The sequence below is a fragment of a genome, assembly GCF_019968985.1.
Source record: "MAG: Porospora cf. gigantea B chromosome Unknown PgB_NODE_377_length_20225_cov_116.609, whole genome shotgun sequence".
Lineage (NCBI taxonomy): Eukaryota > Apicomplexa > Conoidasida > Eugregarinorida > Porosporidae > Porospora > Porospora cf. gigantea B.
This window is the reverse complement of record NW_027178973.1, coordinates 1-20,225: the sequence shown is the minus strand read 5'-3', so window position 1 is coordinate 20,225 and position 20,225 is coordinate 1. Positions and strand designations below refer to the sequence as shown.

The window sequence follows — 20,225 nt, the reverse complement described above, 5'->3', positions numbered from 1 at the left end:
TCAGTCCAGCTCGCATACTCAGTCCAGCTCGCATAGTCAGTCCAGCTCGCTTTGTCAGCCCAGCTCGCTTTGTCAGCCCAGCTCGACAGATGAGATACCGTGCTCACCACCCAGGTCAGCAAGTCTTCAATGTCCTGCCGCCACCGACCATCAGGTACCAAGGGAGATCGGCAGTGTTGCAACACAGAACACGGCTAGAGCCCTGCCTGTGGTCGACATTCTCGATTTCGACATCTGCATAAATTCGGTTCAGGGGCCAAAACGTTTGAGCCCCGTAGATGACTCCCAGCAGACGCCTGTGGCATTCTACGAGCCAGTCGTGCCTTTGCCTGTAGCCACGTTCCACGACGACATCAACGAGCTGCCTCGATTTCCCAGACTTCCGCGAGCATCGAAGCCACCGGCAGGCTGCATAGCGCCTGAGATTGTGCCACCCAGCTGGAACTTGCGTCTCAAACAGTTCAGAGACAGGGGTGAAGCTGCTGACAGGCTTGGCATCTGTGAGGCATCTCTGGATGCGTGGTTGGTATTGTACTGGCAGAGTCAATGGAGATGATGGCAACAGACGAAGTTCACAGCATACGACTAGAAAATGTGCCTTTGATGTGGCTTACAGCAGCCCTTGTCATTACATCTGCAGCAACCCATGAGGACGTCTGGCCGCAGCCTATAGCCATTTCACCCTTCCCTCCTCCGGAACTACCGGCCAATGACGATACATTCTCAGGGAGAGCTGAGGCCGCCTTTCTCAAGGGCCTCTATGACGAGGCCTACATTAATCTGCACGAATGCGTGGACCAACTCAACGCCGGAAGCACTGACGACAGAGACTGCTACGCTCTCTTGGGAGATATGCTCTATCTCGGCTTGACCCCGGACTATAAGCGCGATTGGGTGGGCGCTGTCACATCGTGGAGTCTTGGCAGCGACATGGGATCCCCAGATGCCCAGTTTAACCTGGCGGTATTCGCGGATACGTATCCGCGAACGATGACACTGTTTGAGATGCCGGAGGACGACGACGACGGCAACTTCAAAATATTGCAAGGCGCTCAGCAAGCAGGTCTGACGCCTGCCGAGGTCGAGGAAGCCGTCACTGGGGAATCTGCTTGGCAAGCGCACGTCTATGACTACGCAGCCTCGGTCGCCCGCCATCCAGGGGCTTTGCTGGCGCTTTCAGAGCGGTACCAACGCGGCATTGGCACCTCCTGGGTTCCGCGGGATCTGGAGCGTCAAACGGAAGGGTCTGGCATGTGTCAGACCGCTTATAAGTACCTCTTAGAAGTCGCCAAGCCGAGTCAGACGGAGCATGAGGCTGGTGTGCCAATGGGGCTGGAGATCGTGGTTCTCACTTTGCCCTGGGCTGCTGAGGTGTCGCCCACGAGACGGTCCGCCATGGCGCTCACTCTTCTGGTCGAGGAGTCGATGTCAGATCCGCAGCTAGCGCTACAAGTCGCTCTAAAGACGTTGCTGGGCGTCGACGGCCACCTTCAGAACTACACCGCAGCTCGCGAGCTTCTTGAAGAGATACTTTATCGGGCCAACATCTGGTCTACCCGTGTAGACACGTCCCAGGAGGCTGATCGTGAGGTGGCAGATGGCCCGCAACGCAGTTATCGGTCGAGCGCTAAGCTTGCTTGGATATATTTTCTGCCTAGGTTTGGGAGTGGACCAGGATGTGCAGACAGCGCTGTTCTACTTCGACCAGGCCGCTTCGGAGTGGAATGACCCTGCAGGTTGGAATGGCTTGGGGTACCTCTCCTTCCACGGCCTCGCGATGCCCCGCGACATTCCATCGGCAATTGGACACTTCGAGAAGGCCGCCAATGCCAACCACCCTGATGGCCTATTCAACTTGGCTGCCGTACACCTCAATGGTCTCGCTCCGAACAGCAGCCACGCGAAAGCTATTGAGTTGTTAACGGAGGCGGCAAACCATTCGCATACAGCGGCATCGTTCGTCTTGGGTGTAATTAACTACAACGGCGTGCTTATTGAACCCAACTGCCATCTCGCCGTTCGATATTTGAGGGCAGTCGCCGAGCGGCATACGTGGGTTGCGACGAGAATCCAGCATGCACATAGGTTCCTGGACTCCGCCAGGGGTCGCCTCCTCAGCGGCCGCAAGGCGGTGGAGTTTAACGTGGGTGCCCTGTATTTGTGGCGCCTTGCCCACGCGGGCTTGGATTCGGCAAGGCTGAATCTCGCCACACTGCTAGAAGCGGGCCAGACGGACCTCTTTTTCACCAAAGGAAGTCAGGCGGCCAATCGAAAATACGCCCAGCCGCTTCTGGAACTGATGCGAAGTAAGACACCAGACACACACCTACTTCTGGGGATAATTGCCTTTCATGGTCATGGGCGTACGCCGGAGACCCGTATTCTATCTGGTGCAGATGTCTTGGGAGATGACTTCACCGACTCTGATGGAAACAGCTTGGCTCATTTGGTGTCATTTCACAAGACCTCACTGGAGGACAGGGCGTCCGAAATCGCATCAAACAGCGAGGCTCTTCCTCCATCGATTCGTCACGCGCCTCGCCACCGCCAGATCAGCTACGGGCACCTACTCACGTCCCAGACCTCCCTCGGTCAGGTAGGTGCAAAGAAGGCCGTAGTGGTTCCCTATTACTCCACTCAGAAGGCGCGGGCCTTCTACTACATTGCTCGGATCCAGCTGGATACCCGCCATCCACGAGACGCCATCGCCACGCTAAAGCAGATGGCCCAGGTCCTTCCGCGAGCCAGCCTCTTTGCGCATGCGATGATGGCGATGATTCGTCTGGAGGGCTGGCAAGGGGGCGCCCGACTGGCGACTCCCCGTGTGCTGCAGCGTCTAGAGGTGGTGCTCGTGTTGGTCGCCTGTAGCGCGGCGCTCAAGGTGGTGAGAGTGGCAGTGCAGGTGTACAAGAAGAAGGAAGACTGAATCCGGAGCATGGGTGATAGGCCATTTCATTTGTCGGAACAGTTCCTTTCATAAAAACTCACACACCCTTCTGAGCGACGTATCTTCGCCTGAACGTAAAGTTTCTGAATCATCATGAGCAGTCTGGCCGAAGACAGAGATGACAGATACCGTTTGCCTTCGAACGTGCCCTCACTTGACAGAGAGGTGAGGGAGTGCGTCACTGTGAGGCTGCTTGCGAAATGCTGTTCCGTGCTTCCTGAGACGGCACCCTGTAATCTCGGGGAGCTCAACTCCCCATTTGAGACAGAAGCTTTGGGGAGCTCGTCAGAACCGAGAGACTCCGGTGAGTTGCTGGTGACGAAGCCCACGTGGACTGGATGAGTGAAAGTCGAGTTCAGGTCCGCGCTCTTCGATGGCGCAAGCCGCTCTTCGTCGTCCATCGCCATGAACGACAACCCGAATAACTCTTTGAATTCTGCTTCCTCCTGTACCGGAGTGAGCTCCTTCCGACGCGGATACACGTTGCAGATCCAGTTCAACAAGATGTCCATAAATTCGAGTGCCCAGGAAGAGAACAGGCTGGCGTGCATCGTGAATGCTGGCGCTTCGTCAGCAAGTTGCAAGGTGCTGTCTACATGAGAATCACCTACTCGACTCACAGATAACGTTGTTCTGCCGAATGATGACCTCGCTCAACAGAGGGCCGTATTCGAAGAAGACCTCCGCGAGCTGTGTGGACCCAACCAGTCACCTTACTCCACATTCGTTGGTGCACGGCAACTCGGCTACTCCGTTCACGACGGCGCACTTCGAGGCCGCATCGTTACTCAGAAGCCGCTGTACGGGCGGCAGGGCGATGGAGTCGGAGCTTGGCACCACTTGATTCCATAAGAACCCTAATCGAGGTCCTAAAAGGCCTGCGACGCTGTAATTCCTCCGAGAAATGTCACCCTTGATGTGCCTAGATACCCACAGAGGCTGTACTGATGGAGAATGCAGCACGCTGGCAAGTCGCAGAGGCAACAAAAAGGTACCATCGGCGCTTTCAACGCACAACAGCAGACGCGTACGCGAGACAATGCCGGGTGAAAACAGCACGCGGAGAACCGGGTGAGCCCCATTGGACGCACACTGCTCCTTGGGTGTGTTCCACCGGACCAATGAGCTTTTCTTGGACACGAATTGAACAGCGGGGTTAAGAATAGGAGGGGACTCCAAAAGGGTACAGCTGGCCGACCGGGTGGTGTTCTCCAGCCAATTTACAGGGCTCACGGGAGCGACGGCGAACACCTTGCCTTGCAGCTCCAAACCGAAAGAGGTCCAGTCGGAACCGTGCACTATGGCGGGTGTGTACACCCCCTTCAGCTTAAAAATAGGCTGGACCTGGCTGGTGTGTCTCGCAAAGAACTCGATGTTGCGATTTACCTCCTCCTCCGAGTGCGGCAGCCGAGTGAAAAAGACCACATGCTTCCCCTTCGATCGAATATACCTCATGCACCTGGACTTGTCCAGCCCTGAGACTGACGACACTGTAGTGGTCGATGACACGAATGTCTGTGTGATTGTGGTGTGCCCTGAAGGTTTCTCGGGCTCCTCGTCAGGGTCATGCTTTCCCTTCAACGTCACCAGCGCGATCACGTCTCTGTTGGGAAAAACAACAGCCTCGACTGCCGGCGCGTCAGTCTGGTAGATCCCCGCCTCAATGACAGACTCGTCCGTAACTGAATGCCAAGGAAGTTGGTCTTGCTTCCAAAAAAAGGCCATCAGATTGTCACTCATACAGGAATGCGAGTCGAGCTTGTTCTCTAAAGGTGCGCCGTATACGATAGTCGGTGACTCAGGCGTAAGCTTAAGTCTGAGCACCGACACAGACCTCAACTGAGATACCTCTATTCGAGGCGAGTCAGGCCTGAGAACAGACGACAACTTGAACACCCGCGTTCTGAGCATCGAGTTGTCACTGGTGAGACAAGTCCTCTGCCAAGGACCTCTGTTCTCGTACTTCTTCACCTGCACGGTGGCGACTGTCGTCAGCAGCACGATTCCGCCGGTGATCATTATAATATGCACAAGGCGAATTGGTGCTTTTTTCCTTCTGCTGGACGAAATGTTGAAAACAGATTGTGGAAGCCGATGGCTCCACAGGCTCCATCGTTGATGTTGCGGTTGGACTTCTTAACATGTAGGCAACAAAAATTAATTTTTTTTAGAATAATAATGTCAAAAGGTATGTTGTTTCGTTAAACGTGTCCTCCGTTCCAACTAACATTCAATGTCGTGGAAGCCAGGAGGTGTCGGGGGAAGGCCAAGTAGGAATCTGCCGTCGAGGTGAACGGGTAGGCTGCTGCCAAGGCCAAGATGAAGGTGCGGGCTGCTGCCAAGGCCAAGATGAAGGCGCAGGCTGCTGCCGGGGTGAAGGCCAAGGCCAGAGTGGAGGCGTAGGCTGCTGCCAAGGTGAAGCCCAAGGCCAACGTGAAGGCGAAGGAAAGGCCGAGGCTGCTGGGAAGGCCTATTGTTGTCATTAAATCCCAGTCTTTTCAGCTGTTTTAAAAAACCCTAAACGATTGTGCAGAGAGTGAAATCTACTAGGCGTATCTTAAGAAATAATTTCATACAGGAACGCAGATCTTGTTCTCTAAAGGTGCCATTCGAAGCAGACAAGATATCAAAGCCAGCTTTCAGTTCGCTACTGGTCTAAAAACTTACTTGGATCGCTAGTGGGGTGTCAGTGGGAGCGGTAATACCTCGGATGACTCAGGTGTAAGCTCTGAGCACCGACACAGACCTCAACTGCAGACATGTCCATTCGACAAAGTCATGGCAGAAGCTCTCGCGAAGAGACTGATATAAAAATGTATGCGAAGGCCTATTGTTTTCAGCCGTTAAAAAAAATCAGCCAGAGATGTGTGCCTGTCTGTGCCATCTGTCATGAGAATTAATTGTCATTATCAGTTTACTTACGTTTTGCAGAATGATGCCGAATGCACAAAGTCGTAACAGAGAAGGGACTCAGGGCGGTCGGGGCGATCGTGGCGGTCGGGGCGATCGTGGCGGTCGGGGCAGTCGGGGCGATCGTGGCGGTCGGGGTGGCCGTGGAGGTCAAGGTGATGGTGATCGTGGCGGTCGAGGAGGTCGAGGTGATCGAGGAGGTCGAGGAGATCAAGGGGATCGTGGCGGTCGAGGAGGTCAAGGTGACCGGGGCGGTCGAGGCGATCGAGGAGGTCGAGGCGATCGAGGAGGTCGAGGCGATCGAGGAGGTCGAGGAGGTCGAGGAGGTATGGCCCCATTCCCCTCTGTGGTGGGGAACAGTCAACTCGACTCCAACCATTTTGCGTTCTCATTTCGCCCGATGGAAATCTTCAGGTATGAAGTCACATTGATGGAGGACAACACGCGTACGATCGACTCGAAGACGCGACTTAAGAGACGGGCGGTAAGCTCTGTTCCCGAGTTGGATAACGACGGTGTCGTATACGACGGCGACCGAATACTCCTTTCAAAAGAAGAGCTCAAAAGCGGGTCCTTCGACGCGCAGCTTAAGAAGTCATGCTTGCAGGTTGTTCTGACGTTTGTGGGCGTCGTCCGGCTATCTCCTGATCGCGTGGACCAGGAGCAGGAGCAAATTCTTACACTTATCTTCCATAAAGTCGCCATCAAGAAGGGGGACCATTTAGGTGGAAACAAGTACTTCGACCACAGAATATCCCCGAAACGTATTGTTGACGCCATGCAACGACCACCCAATGACTTCGAGGCCAGAAGTAGTCGCGGATTCTATATCGCTGTGGGACACAGGCAGACGGTAGGGCCCCGCTTGAACTCGGCTAACGAGCTCTTGTGGACGCTTGAAATTAACTCCGGGTCCAATCTTTGGTTCCCAGAGATGCCGTTGATGACGCTTCTTATGGAGCTGGCTGAGTGTCGCGATGCGCGTGGACTGGAAAGCGCTCTGTGCAAGGGACCGAAGAACCAACGCTTCGTGGCCGACCGTCGCGCGGACCCTAAGGGATCCATGCTGACTGCGACGGCGAAGGAGATTTCACTCTTCATAAAGGGCCACACCTGCTTGCATGATTACCGCGGTGAGAGGAGAGAGCAACGTATACTGGGTCTGGAGATGGTCAACGCAAAGACCCACAAATTTGATTCTGGTGATGGGGTGATCTCCGTTGAGACGTTTTTGAAGGAGAAGTACAACGTCACTCTGAAACATCCAACCCTCCCTATGGTCAGGCTGGACCCTGGGAAGATGACGGACATCAAGGTACTCCTTCCGATAGAATTGGTCCGCCTTGATCGTCAGCGGTGCGCCGCCCGGACGCCTCTGGCAGTGAAGAACATGGTGAATGGCATCATGACCCAGGACCCTGGGGACAGGCGGGCGCACATTCTCCAGGAGGTGAATTCTCTTCTCGAGTGCGGGAAGGAGATGCTAGCCACCTTCAATATCACGCTGAAGCCGATCATGCTACGCGTCCGCTCGCACGTCAACCGGCCGCCCATGTTGAAGTACGCTGGCAAAGAAATGATGCCGAAGCCCGGCAGTTGGAATATCGTGTCATACAAGTTCAACAAGGGATCGTCTGTTGCCGAGAACTGGGGCTTCGTTGACTTGTCTGGGATGGGTATGGCTGATGTACGTGACCTTTGTGACGCCATCAGTAGCAACGCTACTTCGTTCGGTATGAGAATCCTTGTGACCAAGAGGCCTAGCCCTCTGTTAATGGAGAACATGTCTGTTGACAATCTGAACGACGAGGATAAGCGTCGCAAGGAAGATGAGTACTTTCCCAGGTTTCTGAGGGACAAGGTCCTTCCACATGCGGCGGCGAGATCCAAACTCATCTTCTTCGTATTGCCCGGAAAAGATAACGGTGGCCTCTACGCGAAGATCAAGAGCATTGTGGAGCCTGTATGCACCACCCAGTGCATGCAGCGTCAGAAGATGCAGTGGATCGGTCGCGGTGAAAAGGGCCGAGACCAGTACCTACAAAACGTCCTCGCTAAGGTGAACACCAAGCTCGGAGGCGTGAATCACACCTTGGCTGATAAACAGTCAGAGAATATCTACAACCAGGTAATGACGCGCAGCGGCGGAGTGCTTCTGTTGGGCGCCGATCAGTCGGATATTGTGATCAGGTCGGGAATTAACCTCCCGACAGTCGCCGCTGTGGTTGGTTCCTCCGACAAGCAAGGGGTAAGCTTTAACCATGCATTCTGTTGTCAAGAGAAGCGTGTAGACGCTATCGAATCAATGCAAAGAGCAATTGAGTCGATCAACCTAAAGAACGGCATGTGGCCTCAGAACGTCGTTTTCTTCCGGTGAGTTTAAACATTTTCTGGCAAGCCGAACATTTCTCCAGCGACGGCGTTTCGGACAACGCTATTGAAATCACTGGTGCTCATGAGGTCCAAAGCATTGAGGCAGCCTACCTAGCCGCCGGCAAGTGTCGCCCTCACGTTACCTACATTGTTGTGCAGAAACGCCATCAAACCCGGTTCTTCACGACGTCAATGAACCCCGACAAGCGAGAGAACCCTACTCCTGGAAGTGTCGTGATGGATGATTTGTTACGACCGGGTAACATGCGAACCTTCTATGTGATGAGTCAGCACGGCATCAAGGGGACGACTAACCCCTGTCGATACTTCATCTACAAGGATGACGTAGGGCTTTCTAACGCTAACTGGGCAAAGTTCGGAAACCATATGTGCTACCTATTCTCGCGGGCGACGAAGTCAGTGTCCTACCCGTCAGCCACGTACTATGCGCATTTGGCCTGTGACCAAGCCCGCCTGGTGGCCGCTACGATACTGGCGAAAAAGTTAAACCTCAGCGGGACGTATCTGATGTCGGAGGGTGGCGTGGATCTGAAAGAACACGTATCTAAGGACCGTGAGACACCGCTCGCGGAGGAAATGCAAATCGAGTTTACGAAGGCCCTCGAGGAGCTCGGAAAACATAAGAAGATGTTCTATGTGTAAAATGCTGACGATAAGATGTTCTATGTGTAAAATGCTGACGATAAGAAGATGTTCTATGTGTAAAATGCTGACGAAAATGCATGTTAGAGTCACAAGCTAGTGATTCACAAGCTTGCGTTTTTTCTTTGGGGATTTTTTGGGAGTTTCCAAGGTCTCAGGCTCCTCTGGTTCCTCGGACGCTCCAACCGACTCAGCTAGCGCTAGCAGCTCAGCGTCTGTGGCCACCACTTCACTCTCGACAACCTTGTTCGCCAAAATATTGGGGTGGTACCAGAACGTGGAATCGGGCAGCGGATGCGTCTGGATTTCTAGGGTCACTGGCTCCATGCCATATACAGCCAAAAAAGGCAGCAGTGCGGCGGTCACGGCCTCCAAATTCGCCAACAGCTCCTTGGTAGACTGCGACGGAAGACCAAAGGGAACGGACTGTACATCACCCTTGGACATGACGAAGTACGTTTTGCGAATTGCGCACTCTATCGAGGTGACAGGGTCAGCCAGACTAAACTTAACGGGAATGGGCCGTCGTTTCTGCTTCACGAATGTAGCACCCGAGTGCCTCATTGTCAAATGCGAGATGTGCCTGTCGATCATAAACAGGTCGTAGGCCTGCGCCAACTGTTTCCGGGCTTTCATACTGGAAAACTTTGCGAGCTTGCCCATCGTCAGCACCTTTTTCAGTTGCGGCGCGCGTTCTTCGAACTCGCCCTCGTTCATACGTTGCTTCAAGTCGGCTTTAGCCTCATCGTTGACCAGAAGGCACACGCTGGCGTCGGAGTAAATCGGATGAGGAAGCTCGCACTTGAACCACAACGTTTTCTCCTCACGGTTTGCCACATTGGTCTTGAACTTGAGATGCAGTCGGTGACTCAAATCGTCGTGCAGCAGCTCTGTACTTTCTGCCTGCGCTTTCTCGTGGGCAGTCTTAAGTTGGGCGAGCATACGCTTGAGAAGGCTTCTTGGTAGCTCCATCACCACTCAAATCACGATTTCCGACAATGCAGTCGCCACTATTACAACTTGCACAATACCATACAGCAGACCGATTTCCTAGAATTCTGTCATGCAGGTAGGGGTTGTGCTTGTCGCTCTGGCGATGTCCATCAAGCCGTCAAAACTGAAAAAAAAAGTGAAGAGCGTTGGAGGCAAGTTGAAGGGCGCAGCAAGCGACCTCAGTTGGAAGGAAAGACGTCAGAACCGACCTGGCCAAGGCAGACGAGCCTATATCCAAGGCGTGCTGCACAAAGCCGATACGAGCCGAGCGAAGAGTTCAAATATATATGTCACCGAGCAAGATCTTATTCGGAGACACCGTGAAGGTGCCAAGCCTGCCAAAGAGTCGGGAGAGTGCCAAACAAGTCCGCCATCGACGTTGCGCGACTTCACAGCTCCATGTCCTCAAAATTGGCTGACCAAACCCTACTTCCAGCCAGGTGAGTGCTGGGGTCCGGAGTATGAAGGACCCTGCGACTCTGTCGTTAATTTCGGTGTCAAGAGCATCGTCGAAAAAAAAGCCTGGGAAGCGGCCTGCTGCAGCTGGTTTCCACCGCTCAACATCGAAAAGGAAGAGGTCTCGTCAGAACCAACAATCTCTCCTCCATTGAATGGACCAGTAGACCAGTACAGCGGCCAGGTTGCAGGATGAGCAGTCAAACCACATTAAAATAGTACACTACTCCTCTTTTTGCCGGAATTCGACATGGTCGACCTCTGTCTCCAGGTCCGGAGCTTCGTGCTCGATTCTGTGAGGAGGCTACGATCGGGGTTCAAGGTGGGTGGAGATGGGTCCAACAACAGATTATGGTGTGTGACGCCGCCTCCTCGAGAATGTTGTCAGTAGCAGTGCCTTTTTCAGAACTGTTGATGCTCGAGGTTTACTCCGCTGAGTCTCTGGCCGCGTTGGAGGCCACGCAGACACCAGAAGGGTCAACTGAACCTCTGTATAAGAATCTGGACGCCGTAGTTCTTATAACGCCCACGGCGAGCAGTATCCTGCAGGTTGCGAAAGAGTTGAAGCATCCCCAGTTTCGCAAATACCACATCCTATTCACTGGCCCTGTGAGCCAGTCCCAGATAGAGCGTCTAGCCAGGTGCGACGCACAACAACTGGTGACTAACGTCGGGTATGGTCACGTCGACTTCCTCCCGCTGGCACCACGCTTGGCATCACTGCAGGTGGACAGTTTCGCACCCCTCCTCCATACACGGGTTACCGACTGGCAAGCCGCCGAGAACAGCGCTGTCACCCGCGTGGTGGAGGGCGTCCTGGCGCTGAGCGCCGTGCACTTCGATGCGGAGCTGCCACTCGTGCGATTCGTCGCCGGTTCAAGCGCTTCGGAAGCAATTGCCGCTCAACTTAGCCAGCGATACTCTTCCATGACAGGGCTCGCGTCCGTCACGAGCAGACCGGCCACGATTCTTCTCTTGGACAGACGTGAGGACCCGGTGACGCCACTGTTGAATCAATGGACGTACCATGTGAGTCACCCCTGATCTTGGTTATCCAGGCCATGGTAAACGAGCTCTTGGATGTGGAAGACAATAAGGTTACAGATCCTGATGGGCAGTCATATCACATATCTCGAACTGATGATGAGTTCTTCGCTGAACATGCGTTAAGCGACTTCGGCAAGATCGGAGACGCCATCACCCAAAAAGTCGATCAGTACAAGGACAAGTCACAAGGCCAACTGAAGACGGTAGACGACGTGCGGAACTTCATGGAGCATTTGCCCCAGTTTAAGGAAAACGCCGGAACCATTGTGAAGCACCTGGCGATTATCCACTCACTAAATCGGCTGGTGGACCAGCGGCAGTTGCTGCAAGTCTCCGAGGTCGAGCAGGAGATCGCTAGCAGCGAGAACCGTGCGGAGCAACTGAAGCGCGTGCGAGACCTGCTAGAATCGGAGGTACCTCCCTTTGAGAAGTTCCGCGTGGTTCTGCTCTTTTTTTTGAGGTATGAACCTGACGCGGTGGTCGCAAGGGAGTTAGAGGATCGTCTGCGAGGCGTGGGAGTCGAAGACGACCAAATTAAGCTGATTGCGGCCTTGATCGACTTCGCAGGATCCGCTAAGCGAAGTCACGACTTATTTCGCCGGAAAGATTTATTTGGGGCTGCCAAGAACCGAGTTGTTCGACAGATCCAAGGTGTTGCCAACGTCTACACGCAACACCGGTCTTTCCTTCATTCGTTGGTGTCGAGACTGCTGCGAAAGGGGATCTCGGAGGACGAGCTTCAGTTCACCGGCCCCGGTTGCGATGGGCCGTGTGGGAAGCTGCTGGTCGTGGTGCTCGGAGGCGCAACCTTGGAGGAGTCCCGAGATGTTGAGCATCTCATGGCGGAGATCGTGAGGGCCCGGGTAGAACCCCATTCAGCGAAACTCCGACGTAGTGTTGGCCGGAACTACTGTGTTGACTTCCCGCAGATTCCTGTCGGATGTGGGCACGCTTCTTCTTCGAAGACCTCGTTCCCCCACCACAACAAGTCCGGAGCAGCATTCCGCACCTACTGAGTGGGAGGAGAGCGTGTTCACACACGTAAAGAGTCAAGGCCACGTTTTTTCCCGAACCTCCAGGCTGTGATCGTATTGTGGAAGGTATCTGATACTTTCAAATAGGATGTCCGTTTAATCTGAATGCCTTTGAATAAGAATCATTTAGGATGTGACATATCGACTTAGCACTCTTGACAATATCTCCAAAAATATGTTAGTTGAGTACCTTGTCAAGGTAGCCGTGCACAAGTGCCACAACCTCGTCTTGCGTGAAGAGGGCAAGGCTCCACAGGCGCCTACGGTGAGATTGTCACCACTGTCAAACAGTCTTTCGTGCGGTTGACGTTCGAGGGCTCACGACGCACGGCCTGCAGTTTGAACCAGACCTCTAGTCCGGTGTACAACGAGGACTTCAACTACACGCTCAAACTCGCGCCTGACGACTTCCTAGATGCCGCGATATTATTTGAGGCAGAGCACCAGTATCTAATGACTACCGTCGTCATCGGGGTCATGTCAATCTCCCTGCAGACGGTGTACAAGGAACAAGAACACTTTCTCTTCAAGCGGTGGGTCCCCCTGAGGCACCCGACGACGGCAGAGGACGCCGGCTCCATATTGATTTCCATCGGCTGTTTCGGGCCGGGCGACAAGGTGCCAAACCAAGACTACATAGGCCAGGCCGGCACGGACGACCCGCCAGAGGTGCGCTCTGACATGTACAAAATGACCTTCACCATTGGCCGCGGGGAAGCGCTGTACTGCCCCCAGTGAGACAGTGCGGGGGGCGTAACGTAGAGCCAAGCTGACCGGCAGTACGGGGCCCAAGGTGAGGGTGCGACACGCGGGCTTTGCTGCGGAAACATCCGCACAACTGGCAGGAGAACGGAATCCGGACTTCAGCCAAGCCATCGTCCTTCCCATGTGGCTGCCGGCGCTGGACTCCATTGTAATGATTGAGTTCATATGTGACGGTGAGACCGAGCAGTAGGCGCAATCAGATCAGATGATTGACTCGCACCGGCTAGACTTGCAGAGCATGAACGAGTATGGGACATCTCCAGTCTGGATCAGCCTCTATCTGCGCCCTCAGCAAGCGGTAGGACAGGCGTTTCTTCAGAATGTGCTCGGAGCACTGGCTGCCGAGAAACAGGATCAAACAGAATATGCGGGCCGAATACTCATGCAGTGGTCCGTGACGAAAGTTAACTCCCCTGTGAAGGCCGCCGTGAACCCAGGTATTATGCTTCGCGCACCTGACGCTACAGAAGTGATGTTCTTCGCCGAACTCTACCAAATAAACCTGCCGCCGGAGTATGGCGCCGTCTCTGTGGAGGTCTCAGTGGGCGCAATGTCCGTGGAGACGCCTCTGATACATAACGAGGACGGCGTGTACTTGGCCTCTGAGCAGACTGGCACGTTGCCTCCGTTGCGGATTCAGGTGCCGAGTCTGACTCATGCGACAGACCTGTTCATGTACATAAAGAGCAGCTATTACAACCTGGAAAGGATTGCCTTCGTGCGGTTGCCTCTTGTATCTCTGAGTATTGGGAACATGGAATGGCTTCCAGAGTGGATCGGATTGCGATTTCTCGAGTTTGGAGTTCAAGCACAGCCACAAGTTCTGATATCCTTGGCGTCGAGCATCATTGACGACGACAAAGGTTTTCCTGCGCGCCAACCTCGAGTGAACTACAGCATTGAATCCTGGGAGTTCAGGGCTTACGTGTACCAAGGACTCAACTTCCCGACCGTAGATGACACCCACGACATGCCTGATTGCTTTGTGAAAATCTCCTTGGGAGGTGCGTCAGTGCAGACGGCAGTCCACTGGGATACACCCCATCCGGACTACTTCGCTGCATTCCAGGTGCAGGTGGCACTCCCCACCGAACTTTCTGTAAGCTCAGATTATTTTCCGCATCCAGCTCGCAACGAACATCGTGATAGAGGTTTACCATGGAGAGACGAATTATCTCCTGATCGGCCGGGCAGAGTACGCCATATCGAAGGTGCCGACGATATGGACAGCCCCACCAGCATGGGTCAAGCTGCAAAGCACCAAATCTAACTTCATCAACGTCGGCGAGGTTCTGTGCGCCTTCGAACTCTCCCCCCTCACGGCCCCGCTGACGCCGCTGACCACGGAAATCACCACTCCCACCCTCGAGGCTTTGGTACTGCTGCACGTTATCGGAGTGAGGACCGTCAATCAACTGGAAAGGCCCCACATCAAGGTCTTTTGGGGTCGCGACGCCCTCCAGCACAAATTGTTCCTGTGGGAAGACGAGACAGACGCCATCTCTACTGGCGAAGGCAACAACTGGAACTTCCTAGACCACTTCAAGGCGCGTATTCCCTTCCCGCAATGCGCCCTGTTCAACTCTTGCATCGAAATGATGCTATACGACGTGCAGTCCAACGCCTTCGGAGGGACTGTGCACGTCCCGATCGGCCATGCCTTCGTGCACGTAGCGAGCCTAATGCCGTGGATTTCAGCAGCGGAGAAGCGGCTTTCGTCTCGCTACCGAACTGAGACGCTGGAAAGTGACCGACTGGCCAAGGCGACAGCCATAAAGAAGAACATGCGCGGCGGGGAGGCGGCCATGACTGCCTTCGACGAGGTGGTGAACGTTCAACTTCTAGGAATGGTCCAAGTGCCTTCCCCAATGAAAAAGCTTAGAGACCGACAGACGCCGAAGTCTCTGCAAGAGGAACTGGCTGGCATTCAAAAGGCCAGCAAGATTCGAGATGCTATGCTGCGTCGGCCCCGCCGCAATGACTCTTCGTACGTGACCACGTCCAAAGAAAAGGGCAAGACCAAACAGCTGATGTGGCGCTTTTCCGTCGGCCTCTTGAAAATGGGCTCCGAATCGCTGTCGAGCTCGTCCAGCAACGGCCCATCGAGGCGTGCTTCAACGGCAAGTATTCCGTACATGAGGCACGACTCAAAGCGACACAGATTAGGGTCCAAGCGCGATTTGTCATCCACCAGGGGACTTCAGAATTCGAGAAGTTCGGGGTACGCCTCGCAGCGGCAGCGATCTGTAAGGTGGGCTGACGGACCGGAGGCGGCTGTGTCAGCGGCGAAGTCTTCCCAGGAGAGCTCCCAAGCCCCAGGTTCCCAGGAGAGCTCCCAAGCCCCAGGTTCCCAGGATAGCTCCCAAGTCCCAGGTTCTCAGGAGAGCTTTGGCGAGACGGTCCTGTTTGTCGACCGACGCGGTGACCAGAGATCGGACTCACTGGATTTCGGGGACGAGGCGGACGTCTACAAGTTGACTAGCCTGCAAGAGCGCGAGAAAATACGACAAGAGGGTCCGGATCGAAGGGGAAGCGCTCTGGGAGGGCATGTAGACAACCAGCCTCGTGAAGAGATCGTGGCTCGGGTCCAGGGCAAAGGTGCCACAGAACCCTCCGTCTGCTTCGACGACGATGAGCTTAACCTCGTACTCGCGCTCGCTCTAGAGGACAACGATGAGGAGGAGGCGAAAGCCGCGGAGGTCGACGTGGAGCTGGAGCAGGAGCTCAAAGAGACATTTCAGACCCTGCCCTACATCAACGTGCCCCTCCTCCACAGCACTTCGCAGGGTCTCCCACGAACCGAGGGCGTGCTGCGACTGCAGCTGCAGATTCTCACCAAGGACGACACGCACCTGAAAGAGGACTTCGTTGAGCGGTGTCACGCCCTAGAGCACATATACGAGACCATAGGGTCGTTCGTTGTTCGAGTCTACGTTCTAGGATGCAGAGGACTTGTGCCCCCGTCCATGGATACGATTCTAGAATCATTCATCGTGCTGCAAACCGCCCCCAAAGACGGCGTCGGGGACACAGGGTTCCCATATCGCATCTCCGACACGCAGAATGTCCGGGTCGGGCTTTCGCCAGAAGTCAACAAGTGCTACCAGCTCCACATTAATTTCCCCACCTACTCCAGTGAGCCTCCCGACACACAAACACAGTCCTGACCATTTCCGTCATGCGCAAAGGACTCACCGCCTTCAACAATGAGTTGATAGGCCAGACTACTATTGATGTAGAGGATAGATTCTTTTGCGATGCGGTGTACCAGAAAATCCGGAAGGGGGAGGTGGGATCGGCTACCGTCTCAAACAGATCCCAATAGAGAATCGCCAACTGATGCGGTCACAGGAGATTGTATCGCGGGGCAGCATCCGGTTATGGTTGGAGTTGGTACCCGCAGAGGTGAGTCTTCCAGCCAGAAGGGATTCAGATGGTGAACCTATCCCCTATCAAACCGATGGCGCCTCACAAGGGCACCTTGATGGAACTGCGCCTAGTTGTCTGGAACACCAAACGAATCCCTCGTGACAAGGTGTCCAAGCAAGTTTCGCACATGGTCCGAGTCGGCTTCACAGCCAGAAGCGGCACCTACGATTCGCAAGATTCAGACGTGCACTTCAACAGCAAAAATGGCCGAGGTAGGTGTATTTGTGTATGTATTCTGGAGGCCGGGTTTGCCACCCAAACGCTCCTTTGGGGCAACAAAGAGTAAACGTTTACGGATGATATTCTGTATTACATGTTCATTGTGAACAGATCCACAAAACATTCCTGTCTGAGTCTCATCTCCCACGTCTTCGTCAACCTGTGGAGCCCTCGAGAGCCTTGCGCCCCAAGCAGCCCGAAGATGACCAGCCTCATATGGGATATATCATACAAGCAGCACAGAGAGCCAAGGAATCCAAGAAACGCCGAGCCTGACGCAAAGACCAAGCACGACGCAAAGACCAAGCATGACGCAAAGACCAAGCATGACGCAAAGACCAAGCACGACGCAAAGACGAAGCGTGACGCAAAGACGAAGCGTGACGCAAAGCTCCAACCACCTTTCTCGACATTCGCTGCGGTTCCGACCAGCTCAACGCGAATGCATAAGGACAGCTTCGTAGGGTCGTGGACCGAGCTGAAGTCCAGCAGAGAGAAAACCTCCTCCTTCCTACAGCACGCGATGGGCGTTGGCATGATCCAGCGGGCTGTCATGGAGAACCACACGCAGAGCTACGTCGTGACCAAAGATGGAGACGACCTTCGATTTGTCTGCAAGTACCCCACTGACGAGCGGGTATTCGAGACCAATACGTCGGGGAAAGAGTACAAGCAAGAGGATCCGTCCTTGGGTACAATGACATGCCGATCTACTTTCCACAAAGGGACTCTCTACACCGAACGGAAGTGCCCAAAAATGGTGATTGAGGACGTCAGATCCGTTGTAAATGGCGAGTTGGTCGTGGCGATGACGGTAAAAGACGCGACGACGCACACTTGCATCCGACGCTTCAAAAAGAATTAACCTTCGCTATCCTAGTCCCGAACTGAATGGCTCGCTTTTTGAAGCACGCCGTCACAGGAAGGCCCAGCGAAACCAGTGCGTTGCGCAGCAGTGGCTTTGTCCAGTCTTTGGCTCTCGTTGAAGTGTTGTATTGGTTGAGCAGTGCGTGAGGGAACAGGGACGCGAAATCCCGAGTCAGCACGTACCTCAGAAGGCCCTCGTCCAGAAAGGGAAGCCTGCTTTCGCGTCCCGCGAAGGCCACTGCGCGGTCGTCGCGTCCTAGGTTGCGGAGCCACAGTCGTTGAAGGTCCTTCGTTTGCTCCAAGCGTTGACCATCCATCCCTCCATGGATAAAGGCGGTGGTATGTCGTCCGTATCCGCCGAACAACTCGTCAGCGCCTGTGCCCAGCAACACCACACGGGGTGTGTCCTCTGCCCATGCCTCAGCAGGGAGAGCCAGAGACGCCACTACCCCACCATGCTTCCGATTGGGGAGGTGGTTCCACTTGTGAGTGCCGCAGCTGGTAACGCAAGGCAAGCGCAGCTCATTCACAAGTACGATTGAACGGGAACGTTTGCTGGGAGGCACCAGGCGGTTCAGAGGCGGAACCTGTGTGCAGCCCGATTCTACCACGAACTTCAGCGCCTTGCAACAGAGTCGGCACAAACCGCAAGGACTGTTCGCCGTAAGACCGCAGTGGTCGACAACGCACCGTGTCGGAGTAGTCACCTTGGGGCTGTCCAACGGCCTCAGCGACACAACGTAATCAGGAGCGCTCATCACACTGCTTTTCAGGTCCTGCCACTCATCAGTATCATAAACTTCCGGCTGCAGACGCCTGATAGTGACCCCGTCCCCTGAACCACAACCGTAGTGCAGAGCGCAAGCGATATTTGAATCCATATCCGTGTTGGATGTTACCAGACTGCAACTCAAGAGTGCATCCCGGTGTGGAAGGCAGTTCACCTCGATAGCATCCAGTAACAAAAGTGGCGGACACCGATCGCCTAGCAAAGAGCGCATCTCCTCATAACAGAGCAAAGCCGAGATCCGGTCGGGAGCCAAGATGTTCCCAGCGGCGAAGGATACGTTTAAGAGGACCACCTCCCGACTTGACTGAGCAGCGATTACCGCCAGCAGGGCGCTGTCGATTCCTCCGGAAAACATCACCGCCGTTTTATGGGCCAGCCGGCACTTGACCGCTTCAGACAGAAGATGAAGAATTTCAGAGTGATGAGCGCGACCAAGGTTCCGCATCCAGAATGTGGCTGGACGGCTCCACTCCAAGCGTGCCATGCCAGTGTCACGAATGCAATACAGACCGTCGCAAGGAAGTTCTAGAGCATGCCGGTGCCCTGGTCCCGCCGAGACAACAGACAGTTGACCTTCAACCACTGAAAGGACCAAGCTGCGTCGCCCCCATCGATCCCGCGCCGCCAAAGTCAGCCCCAGCTTGGGAAAGGACACCAACACTGCGAACTCGCCCCGCAAGCACTCAAGGAAATCCCTCACTCCAGCCGCTAGGTCGTCTAGGCTGGGGTTAGTCCGGTACACCTCCTGCAGTTGGGCGTACACAAACGACGTGTCGGGCACAGAGGCGGGCAGCGGGACCAACTCGCCTAGGGGTTCCCAGCCATAAAGCTCGCCGTTGTAGCAGAGGATGACGTTTTCGTCCACGAGAGGTTGTTCAATCCGGCCACGAATATGCAGAACGGAGCTGTAGTGGGTGGTCCTCTGCGCCGCAACCTCCTGTTGGTGGTCAGGTCCCCGATGAGAAAGGCACTCAAGAAGAGCGTCCCACGTCACGTCAGATTCGGGGACACTAAACGGCAATTCTGATGGCAAAGGTCCCAGCCAACCAATCCCGCACATGCCGCGAATGGCCCAATTATCACAAACCCATATGAAGTTCTCTCCAGCGACAAAGGGAAGTCTCCTGACTATGTTGGTGAGGATGTATAGACGGATGTTGGTGACAGGTGCAGGGGAGATCCCAGCGACCCCATTAGTCTGGCGTTCTACTGTACCCAATCTCCACCTTCCATCTATACTCTCACACTCCCTCAGACCTGCTGGATCCTGTGATTGTGTGACCAACTCCGAGCTGCGATATTCATATCGAGACATGATTAAGGGGCTCATGTTAAACGGAATTACCAGTGTTGAGCCCGAACCCGCTTGGTCACCAACCATAAAGCCCAGTCAAGAGTCTCGGAGCACATCACGAGTTGCCGCATTCCTTCGTATCATCGTCAACCTTGAGAACCTTATTCTTGAAGAAACCCCCAGCCTGTCCGATTCCAGCCGCGTAGGATGTCATTGGCGTCGGAGGAGACCACCCAGTGGGATGATTGTAGTTGCAGCACCAATTCAGGCAGCTCGTGCCGAATTTGCAGGGCACTTCTGGGTGTAGATAGAAGCACTCGGCCCCATAGGGGCACCTGGGCCAATTGCTACAGACTTCCTTTGGGTGTATGTACCGGCAATGATCCCCAAAAGGGCAGTTAGGGAACTTCAGGCATCGCTTTTTTAGTTTAATAATGG

General features: G+C 54.6%; 9 protein-coding genes across 19 annotated transcripts; 5 read left to right on the top strand and 4 right to left on the bottom strand.

Annotated features, from left to right (window-relative positions):
* Window positions 1-546: 546 nt before the first annotated feature.
* KVP17_004857 (uncharacterized protein) lies at window positions 547-2,926 on the top strand (the record flags this gene model as incomplete). 2 transcript variants are annotated; one of them, XM_068523423.1, is given in 2 exon segments in its annotated part: window positions 547-1,568; window positions 1,576-2,926. In XM_068523423.1, coding segments are annotated over 2 exon segments (2,373 nt in total).
* Window positions 2,927-2,952: 26 nt separating this feature from the next.
* Window positions 2,953-4,966, bottom strand: KVP17_004851 (uncharacterized protein; the record flags this gene model as incomplete). Of its 3 annotated transcripts, XM_068523408.1 has the most annotated exons (3): window positions 2,953-3,539; window positions 3,568-3,637; window positions 3,665-4,966. In XM_068523408.1, 3 exons carry the CDS (start codon window positions 4,964-4,966, stop codon window positions 2,953-2,955), a joined length of 1,959 nt encoding a protein of 652 aa, XP_068374794.1. The 3 variants fall into 3 exon arrangements, with proteins under 3 accessions (XP_068374794.1, XP_068374793.1, XP_068374795.1); XM_068523407.1 differs by lacking the exons at window positions 3,568-3,637; window positions 3,665-4,966 and having other exon boundaries at window positions 2,953-3,498; XM_068523409.1 differs by lacking the exons at window positions 2,953-3,539; window positions 3,568-3,637 and having other exon boundaries at window positions 3,656-4,966.
* Window positions 4,967-5,865: 899 nt separating this feature from the next.
* Window positions 5,866-6,195, bottom strand: KVP17_004850 (uncharacterized protein; the record flags this gene model as incomplete). Its single annotated transcript, XM_068523405.1, has 1 exon — window positions 5,866-6,195. The coding sequence occupies one exon, from the start codon at window positions 6,193-6,195 to the stop codon at window positions 5,866-5,868; it is 330 nt and encodes a 109-aa protein (XP_068374792.1).
* KVP17_004855 (uncharacterized protein) lies at window positions 5,890-8,893 on the top strand (the record flags this gene model as incomplete). 2 transcript variants are annotated; one of them, XM_068523419.1, is made up of 3 exons in its annotated part: window positions 5,890-6,206; window positions 6,272-8,230; window positions 8,272-8,893. In XM_068523419.1, 3 exons carry the CDS (start codon window positions 5,890-5,892, stop codon window positions 8,891-8,893), a joined length of 2,898 nt encoding a protein of 965 aa, XP_068374805.1. The 2 variants fall into 2 exon arrangements, with proteins under 2 accessions (XP_068374805.1, XP_068374804.1); XM_068523418.1 differs by lacking the exon at window positions 5,890-6,206 and having other exon boundaries at window positions 6,288-8,230.
* Window positions 8,894-8,989: 96 nt separating this feature from the next.
* Window positions 8,990-9,865, bottom strand: KVP17_004858 (uncharacterized protein; the record flags this gene model as incomplete). Its single annotated transcript, XM_068523424.1, has 1 exon — window positions 8,990-9,865. One exon carries the CDS (start codon window positions 9,863-9,865, stop codon window positions 8,990-8,992), a length of 876 nt encoding a protein of 291 aa, XP_068374810.1.
* Window positions 9,866-9,956: 91 nt separating this feature from the next.
* KVP17_004854 (uncharacterized protein) lies at window positions 9,957-10,538 on the top strand (the record flags this gene model as incomplete). Its single annotated transcript, XM_068523417.1, has 1 exon — window positions 9,957-10,538. One exon carries the CDS (start codon window positions 9,957-9,959, stop codon window positions 10,536-10,538), a length of 582 nt encoding a protein of 193 aa, XP_068374803.1.
* A 54-nt stretch (window positions 10,539-10,592) lies between these two features.
* Window positions 10,593-12,475, top strand: KVP17_004852 (uncharacterized protein; the record flags this gene model as incomplete). Of its 3 annotated transcripts, XM_068523410.1 has the most annotated exons (4): window positions 10,593-10,664; window positions 10,691-11,371; window positions 11,401-12,240; window positions 12,269-12,475. In XM_068523410.1, 4 exons carry the CDS (start codon window positions 10,593-10,595, stop codon window positions 12,473-12,475), a joined length of 1,800 nt encoding a protein of 599 aa, XP_068374796.1. The 3 variants fall into 3 exon arrangements, with proteins under 3 accessions (XP_068374796.1, XP_068374798.1, XP_068374797.1); XM_068523412.1 differs by lacking the exons at window positions 10,593-10,664; window positions 11,401-12,240; window positions 12,269-12,475 and having other exon boundaries at window positions 10,721-11,386; XM_068523411.1 differs by lacking the exons at window positions 10,593-10,664; window positions 10,691-11,371 and having other exon boundaries at window positions 11,404-12,405.
* Window positions 12,476-12,598: 123 nt separating this feature from the next.
* On the top strand, window positions 12,599-16,903 carry KVP17_004853 (uncharacterized protein; the record flags this gene model as incomplete). Of its 4 annotated transcripts, XM_068523414.1 has the most annotated exons (8): window positions 12,599-12,688; window positions 12,715-13,157; window positions 13,186-13,361; window positions 13,389-14,287; window positions 14,316-16,323; window positions 16,350-16,477; window positions 16,504-16,593; window positions 16,622-16,903. In XM_068523414.1, the coding sequence occupies 8 exons, from the start codon at window positions 12,599-12,601 to the stop codon at window positions 16,901-16,903; spliced, it is 4,116 nt and encodes a 1,371-aa protein (XP_068374800.1).
* A 784-nt stretch (window positions 16,904-17,687) lies between these two features.
* On the bottom strand, window positions 17,688-19,823 carry KVP17_004856 (uncharacterized protein; the record flags this gene model as incomplete). Of its 2 annotated transcripts, none has more annotated exons than XM_068523420.1 (1): window positions 17,688-19,823. In XM_068523420.1, the coding sequence occupies one exon, from the start codon at window positions 19,821-19,823 to the stop codon at window positions 17,688-17,690; it is 2,136 nt and encodes a 711-aa protein (XP_068374806.1). The 2 variants fall into 2 exon arrangements, with proteins under 2 accessions (XP_068374806.1, XP_068374807.1); XM_068523421.1 differs by having other exon boundaries at window positions 17,688-19,808.
* Window positions 19,824-20,225: the final 402 nt, after the last annotated feature.